Source organism: Echinops telfairi, unplaced genomic scaffold (assembly GCF_000313985.2).
Source record: "Echinops telfairi isolate 266 unplaced genomic scaffold, ASM31398v2 ScPeMD7_7457;HRSCAF=8495, whole genome shotgun sequence".
NCBI classification, from domain to species: Eukaryota; Metazoa; Chordata; class Mammalia; order Afrosoricida; family Tenrecidae; genus Echinops; species Echinops telfairi.
This window is the reverse complement of record NW_022111357.1, coordinates 5800305-5808802: the sequence shown is the minus strand read 5'-3', so window position 1 is coordinate 5808802 and position 8498 is coordinate 5800305. Positions and strand designations below refer to the sequence as shown.

Sequence of the window (8498 nt, the reverse complement as noted above, 5' to 3'; positions counted from 1 at the left end):
ACACAGTACACGTCAGGGGCCTGGAGGTCATGGCTCAGCCAGGGCTGGAGGCATTCTTTGGGGGACTGTCCATTCACGTTGTATGTTCCCACAAAGAACCTGTCACCAAAGAGAATCAAACAGTGACTTGGAAGAACTTGGCAGATGATGGGGAAAAGAGAGGGAAAAAACAAACCACATTATATGCCTATTTGGCCAGGCTCCAGTCTCTCTAAGTAGACTTCTAAGATATGAGAAATGCCCTGTCTAACCTAGACCAATGACTGGCACCAAGAGAGGGTTGGCAGTCAGCCATGGCATTTGCTGCTCTGGTGCTAATACCCACACACCGCACGGACACCCCCTCTGCCTTGTAACAGTCGTGGGACGGAGAGAGTTAAGATGCATGTAATGATGCTTGACGCTGGGTATGCTACCAAAACAAAAGACTAAAAAGTGTCCTGGTCGTTGGAAAGCCACACCAGTGTTCAAAAGGCTGTGTTTCCTAATGTATTGTTTACACCCCTAGAAATAGTCACTTTGTCTTAGAGTCCCGAGGCAATGATTTAAAAAGACCAAGGGGAACCCTAAAACTTTGGTTCGTGTAATTGTCAGTAATTCCGTCTGAAAAGATGATCAAAAGACCAGCTAACTTCATTTTAACTGAGCTTTTTCAAGGCCCAGAATGACCAAAGGAATAGAAGAGCCTCAGAGGAATAGATAAAAATCAGGCTCCTACTCCCTCTTCTGTACCCCCATCTCTCTGCCAATATTTCTGTAACTATTCACAAATTGTGTCACTCCCGCTCTACCATACACAGCAGTGCTCAGCCAGGACAGACGCGGGCTTGAAAAATAACTAACTAAATAAGGCATGAAAGGCACATGAAAAGATGGTAAACGTCCTACGTCAGTAGGGACTTCAGATTAAAGCAATAATGAGCTGTCACGACGCACCCATTCAAATGGCTAAACGCCGGAACATGACAGCACCAGAGATGTGGAGCGATGGGAACTCTCACTCCCTGCTGACAGACGCGCCACGGAAGGCAGTCTCTGATCAAACTAAACAGAGTCTTACCATCCAACCCAGCAACTGGCTCAACTGAGTTGAAAATGTACGTCTCTATAAAAACCTGTACACAAATATTACAGCAACTGTATCCATAAGTGCCGAAACATGGAAGCAATCAAGATGTCCCTCAATATGGGACTAAATAGACTGTTGGACACTCATCCGTATAATGGAATATTATTCAGCTATATAGAGAAATGAGCTATGGACTGGGAAAAAAATAAACACAGGAATTGGAAATGCATATTGCTAAGTGAAGGTCCGTGTGGAAAAGCTACATGCTGTCTGATTCCAACATATTGCATTCGGGAAAAGGGAAAAGGGTGAGAGCAGCAGGGATTAAGTGGCTGTATGGGGGAAAGGAAGGGTCCACAGGGGGAGGGAGCCCATGGGTGACACTCGAAAGGGAGACACGTGACATTTGTGTACAACACAAAGAGTGAATGCTAATATAAGCTATGGACTTTAGCTATAAATTATCAATGCTTCATCAATTACAACAACATACCACACTAATTTGAGAAGCCATCCATCGGGAAACTTGGGTTGTCAGGGGAATGAGTATATGAGAGCTCTCTGTACTACCTGCTCAATTTTTCTGTAGACCTAGAACTGCTCTAGTAATAAAAGTCTTTTTTTTTTAATCTTCCTTAAAGGAAAAAGCCGATTTAGAAAATGAGGGAAGTCTCTAGAATGATTTGCTTCCAAATCCCAGGCACAGGGAGAAGCGCTTCGGTGTCAGAGTTGAATGGGTCACTTGGCTTTGAAAAAGACCTCAGACCCATGTGGCTACCTGAAGTTCTGGATGTAGGTATAATCCTCTTCCTTCTGCACCAGATGTGACTTCACCAGGGTATCTCGCAGCCCAAACTTCTGCACCGACAGAATATGAGCTTTGTCTGCTACGGTGATTGTGGAGGAGCTAACCATGTCGGTGATTTCAGACTTCGATTTGTTCTGCCTAGAAACACACACGTAAGAGGATCAGACGTGCATGAGTCCTCCCTGACAGAACACAGGACTGGGAAGCTGCCAAGCACTCAAGGAGGCCACGGCCGAAGGCATTTCCTAAAACCACACTCTTCTGTGCGGAAGGAAGTGCACTCGCACACTGTTGAATGCGCCCTCTGTTGGTACCGTCTGTCTGGAGGGCTTGTTTTTTCTTTCCTTCTGCTAATAGACTCATAGAGCCTTAGACCAGAAGGTGATCTGGAAGTTCATCGAACCTCCTTCCTTCATTTGTCACCTGGGAAACGGAGCCCAGCATCGTCAGTGATTCCCAGCGAGGTTCGAACGCACAGCCGTCTGCGTGCTAGTGCCACACATGATCACCCCCACCCCCGGGTGCTTTCACGTGGAACCTGGCCTGCCATGCACCTATTACGCTGGGATAATGCAGAACAAACGGCCAACGGTCACAAAACTGTTGACTGACAATCATTCAAAGGCCAACGTGAAAAGCACAAGTTGACAAACGAGGGGCTGCAAACAGTTCATGGGGAACAGGTCCATTCTCTTTTCAAGCCACTCTGCTGTAGATTTTTTGAAGCCCCGCACATAGTTGCCTAGCTGAGTACTACGCAACTGCACGAGAAACGCGTTGAAGAATAAAGGGCTAAGGTATATAAAGCATGTAGTAGCATTCAGGTACTTAGCAATTAAGTCCAGGTAAACACGTTATTTACATTTCCCAAGAATGCTCAGAAGTCAACTGAGAACAATAGCTGTAACTACGGCTCAGAGTTCTGGGGTTATTCACTGAAGTGTGAGGGCTTAATGAAAATGCAGTGTCAGAAAGCGGTTTGACCTTGGCCAGATGATTCTCACTAGGACCTGTAGGGGGCACTTGAGTACAGACTTTGAAAGGGGCCTCATTTTAAGGGGGCGGGGGGGCGGAACCAAAACCATTGCTGATTCCAACTCCCAGCACCGGAGAGGGCACAGAACTGCCCAGGAGGCTTGCCAAAGCTGCCAACCTTCATCGAAGCAGAGGGTTACATCTTTCTTTGCAGAGTGACGGGTGGGTTTGAACCACAGACCCTTTTGGTTGGTGATTAAGCGCTTTCGAGACTGCGCGGCCATGAGGGCTTCTAAATAAAACAGGAAGAACTCCGAAAGGAGCGGGAGGGAGGACTCCGCGTGTTTCTACACTGCAGCGTTTCTGAAGAGGCGTGAGACTGCCAGTTTCAAATCCCCGCTCCCCCACCTGGCGGGCGGTTCTGGGGACTTGGCCAAGTTACTAACCCCGTCTGCACCTCAGCTGTGAAACAGAGATAAGGGTGTGCGCCCATGGTGGGTGCAACAAGGAAGCTGGTGGCAGAGCGCCCTGCCTAGTGCCTAGCAGCACAGGAAGTGCTCACAAAAGGGCATTTCTTAGGCCGGCTTCCAGCAGGGTGGAGGGGTTCACGGGGAAGAGGGAGCGGCATTACCTTGTGGACACGCCGTCGGGTTTCTCCTGAGCCCAGGAGCCTTGCTCTCCAAGCAGACCTTTCCCATTTGGCCCTGAACTGTCAACGGTAGAACCACCTAGGAGCAAGAGGGGAAAATGAAAATGGATTCACATCGACTTCGGCCTCTAGTCACAGCTGGGAACGACAGCCCAGAAAGGCAGGATCCACCCCTGTGCGGGTGCCTGGCTGCAACAGCGCAGTCTCCACACAGCGCAGAGAGGGAAAGAGATTTCCTCTGGGTGTCTTGACGGCTCAAGCCAGTCTGCTCCCTTTTATTGAGAGGGAGCGCATTCAAGGAAAAAAAAAAAATAAGACTATGGAAACCTAAGTTCTATCACCTGCTCTACTATTTATTGACCTTGGGCTCCGAGCGAGTCATCGGCCTCTCTTAATCCCAGGAACCTGTCTTGCCCTGCCCTCCTCCCACAGTTACTGTGGGAATCGAGGGTGCTGACATGGGGAGTGAGTGCTCTGAGAGTCCCACAGCACGGTAGGAAATATAAGATAAGAAAGTGAACCTGTTATCATCAACTGCCAGGGAGCCTTCAGCTCTGAGGAGGAGACAGGCCAGGGTCAGAGATCTCGAGTTGGAAGGAGCTCAGGCGGTGTTTCCCAAAGTAGGTGACCCCACCGCCCGGGGGCGCTCTGGAATGGCTGTGGGCAGGAGCTGCGAAAGCAGACGCCTGAATTTTATCCTGGATTATAGGCTACAGTGGAGGAGTTGGCTTGGTTCTTTGTGAATCGTTGTATGGGGGGCTCATACAACTCTGATCACAATCCATACAGACATCATGGTGTCAAGCACATTTGTACATTGGTTGCCTTCATCATTCTCAAAACATTTGCTTTCTACTTGAGCCCTGGGTTTCAGCTCAATAGAGTAGCTTTGAATTGCCAGAGGGGTAATGAGTGATTTTTTTGGTCCTGAAAAGAGGGTGGTGAGGCAAATCCAGCTTGGAGCCTGTGGTCCAAGGGCTCTAGGGAAGGGTTGAGAATGTGAGCTCCAACAAACTCATCTTGAAAACCCCAAGACCCAAGGTCGCCCAACAAAGACAGCACTGAGGGTAAGACATTTACACCTTGAACCTGACAGGGAAGTTCATCTGCTCCTCCAAATCCAAACCTGTCCCCAGGGAACAGCAGGAAGCGGCCACACTGAGTTACTGGCTGGGCACGCGAGGTACAGAAAGGCTCCGGGGAGGCATGAAACACCACTCAAGAATTTTGCTCTGAGGAATATTACTAAACATGGATTGTTTTCAACCGTGCATTAACAAGAACCAGACAAAACAAACAAGCTTTAAAGATGAAAAGCTGAAAGACAACTGCTTGAAATATGAACATAATTACAGTTCAGTCCCTCCACTCAAGCACCAAGGCCCTTCAGCTTTGCTCCTTAATGCCTCTCAAATCATTGCATTCTAACCCCAGCGTGACCGGGCTAGCTCATGTACTTACCGACATCGCACCTGATGACTGCAAAAATCTCTACTCGTCTCCCTGCCTGGAGCAAACGGTTTGCACTTGACTACGAACCTAACACCACCGAGGTCGGTGGTTCAAACCCACCAGTCGCTCTGTAGGAGAAAGAGGAGGCTGTCTGTTCCCATAAAGATTTATGGTCTGGGAAACCCTATGAAGGGATGAATTCAGTGGCAATGGGGTTGGCTGGGGTAGGGGTACTCCCCTGATGAGTAGCAGGTTGAACACACCCGGGACACCACAAAAGAAAGGCCTGGTGATTTGCTTCCATAAAGACTACAGACAAGCAAAACTCTAGAGCAGTGGTTCTCAACCTTCCTAATGCCGCGACCCTTTCATACAGCTCCTCATGTTGGTGAGCCCCCCAACCATGACATTATTTTCATTGCTACTTCAGAACTGTCATTTTGCTATTGTTATGAATCGGGTGACCCCTGTGAAAGGGTCATTTGACCTCCCAAAGAGGTCTCGACCCACAGATTGAGAACTGCTGCTTTAGAGCGTAGTGCTCTTCTCTGTACCTGCGTCTTTAATATGTCATGCTCCCAGCCTGTTCCAGGCTCTGCCGTCACTACAGTCACACAGAGATCCCGTCAGAAGCCCTTTCCCCTTACTGACTCTGCTTGGCCCAGCTAACACCTACACATCGTGGAGGGACATCATTTCTACAGCACGGATAAAACACATAACTACCCTCTAGATCTTTAATATTTCCTCCCCTTACTATTATGGTCTTGGTCTAACCTCATCAATCTTGTTAGACCTGTGTGTGTTCATTTGTACAATAAAGTTCGTTCGATGCATGAAATTGAAATTAGATAAACTCTTCAGAAAGAATAATGGAGTAAGGCTTCTCTGGGGTTTGGGGGGGGGGGGGGCTGATAGCCATGTTGGCTGAATAACCCTGTCTGGGAGAACAAGTAACAGGACAGTAGATGAACGGATACATTGGATGGGATAAGATATGGAGAGAAGGGTGCGGAAGGGAGGGGCTGAAGGGGAGCTGCTATCAAGGAGTTCAAGAAGAAAGAAAATGTTCTGAAAAAGATGGTGGCAGCAATTAGACAATAATGCTTGATCTCACTGAAATATGGATTGCTATTATATTTGTAAGAGCCCCCAATAAAATGATTTAAAAATTTAAATTTAAAAAAAGGGACAAGAGTAAATGTTTTAGGCTTTGGGGGCTACAAGGTCATGTTGTAACTAAAAGTTCTAGGAGTGGCTTGGAAGGCAAATGCAAAGGACGTGTGCCTCGGTGCTGTACCGTGGAAGCACACGGTTATCATTCTGAAAGCAGTCTGCAGCGTCATGGAGGGAACCATCAAGTGAACGACGGCGGTCGTGGGAGCCAGGGTTCTCACTGTTGAAGTTAGACACAGACAGAGGGAGGGGTTAGAATGAGCCATCTGAAACGGATTAGAGCTGGAGACACCGTGTGAAACTCATTGTGGTCTCCCACGGCTAGTTGTTCTCAGAAGCACCTGTCTCACGGGTATTAGGGTTTCCTTTGCAGACTTGTCTATTTTTTGGCCGAAAGGTGATCTCAGGGCGGGGATGTGGGGTGGGGGGGGCGCGGTGTTGAGATCCAGGCTGGAAGGGTGTCTAAGGGCCATAATCTGGGGGCTATGAACTCATTGTAGATTAATGTCAATAGCTGCACCTACAAATCTTTACAGATGCCTGTATATACATGGCTTAGCAAATGCATGGCTTGCCCTTGTGGCACCGTGGATTACACGTTGGCCTGCAAACCACAGGTTCAAGTCCACCAGTTGCTTCATGGGAGACAGGTGAGGCTGTGTGCTCCTGTAAAGACGTACAGCTTGTGGTAATGATTGTGCAACGATTCTTGATGTGATTGAACGATTGAATTGTCTGATATGTGGATTAAGTACCAATAAAACTGTTTAAAAAAAGACTTATAGCCTCGGACACCCTAGAGAGGGTCTCTATGAGCCCAAGTGGACTTGCTGGTAGGGAATACTTTGGACGACGACTACTAGTACATACATACTACTAGTCGTGCATACGTTTCCTTGCCTTGTCGGCTGAGAGGGCCCAGAGGCAACTACACATCAGGAGCACAGTAAGGGATGCATCTGGAGACCAGAGCTTGGTTTATCCGTACCATCTTCCAGTGAAAGAAACCGGAGCTCCTGAGGGAAACGCAGGCCGGGGCAGGAAGCAGACAGGATGAGCCTAGGGCCCCACACCGTGGCAGAAGATGAAGACTTCTTCAAATATGTCTGAACAAAATCCACGAGTCCTCCGAAAGCATGCCCATGGCCAACAATGGGGAGATGTGAGTGACCAAGTAAATGGCGAAGAGCTGGATTATCACCCAAGTATCCAACAAATACCCACGAATCCATGCTGACATAAATAAATGTGCCAAGGAGCCACAGGGAAGCAGGTAAAATGCGCCCTGCAGAAGGATGCCAGGTAATTGAGTGATGCTCCTCCCTCAAGGGGAGGAGCAGGATGTGGACCAGTAAGTGCCTGCCTGCCTCCGAGCAGTGTGGACAACCATGACGTAGCCAGGGGATGAGCGTTTTCACAGCAACAGCGGCAAGTCATGGACGGGGAAAACGCTATTTCCCTCCCATGGCCTTCCTCCCAGAAGACCATATCCCGAGTCCAGGCAGGAGAAGAGCACCAGCCAATCGCCAGTGGAAAGGTCGCTCCGCAAACCGGCAGACCAGCACTCCGCCACGACGTTGGTCAAGGGGAGTCTGGGCAACTGACACAGCCAAGAGGAACCAGGCCCAGGACAAAACCTAGACCTCCTTCCTAACTCCGCGCTGGTCCCCTCAACCCCGAGTCTAATTCATCAGCAGTGCCAGCAAGTTCTACCTTTAAAATCAGGCCCCACCGACGACAGCTAGCAGAGCCTCGTCTCGAGCCCCAAGTGCTCTGCCAGCCCGGGCGAGGTCCTCTCGGCCGAAGCCGTAGCACAGAGGGCAGCAGCAGCTCATCAACCACCCCAGGGTGCACAGGACCTGCCAGGGGGTGGCTAGCATGAGTTTTAAGGACTCTTCCTCTGTCTGGGCTGCTGTCCCCAGGGACACCTCCTCACCTCACACTAGCTGAGGCTGGAGTTCTTTCCAGCTGGCAAAGACCAGTCAAGTTTGGGTTTTTTTTTTCTTCAGCAAATGGACTCACATTTGGGGGCCATACACGTTCTGTGCTGTGGCACTGGCTGCTGCTGGACGCAGAATATATCGAGGGCCTAGAAACAAAGGGACTGGCCCTCGGAGCCCCACCTGTCACCATGACTGCCAAGCCACTCGAGCTGCACCTGGGCAAGGGCAGCCCCCCACCCCCCCCACCGTGGAGGCCTGACCCACAGGGTGTGTGCTAGGTCTGCGATGGCTTCCCACCTGAGACACTCCCAGGATGCACCCTCCTAGCCCTTCCCCCACTCCTACCGCTTCTATGTTCTATGGGGGCCAGTATCCCACACCCATTCTTCCTGCCCAAACCAGACAGGGCTGGGGCTGGGGCTGGGG

At 49.6% G+C, this 8498-nt stretch overlaps 1 protein-coding gene across 1 annotated transcript in view; it reads right to left on the bottom strand.

Annotated features, from left to right (window-relative positions):
• The window catches only part of INPP5B (inositol polyphosphate-5-phosphatase B), a 67013-nt gene that overhangs the window by 22335 nt on the left and 36180 nt on the right, over positions 1-8498 (bottom strand). The window contains exons 9-11 of the mRNA XM_045298901.1: positions 3484-3580; positions 1848-2015; positions 1-99 (exon numbers count right to left, since the gene is read on the bottom strand). Of these exons, the coding sequence (XP_045154836.1) occupies positions 1-99; positions 1848-2015; positions 3484-3580 (364 nt within the window). The remainder of the gene's footprint in view (positions 100-1847; positions 2016-3483; positions 3581-8498) is intronic.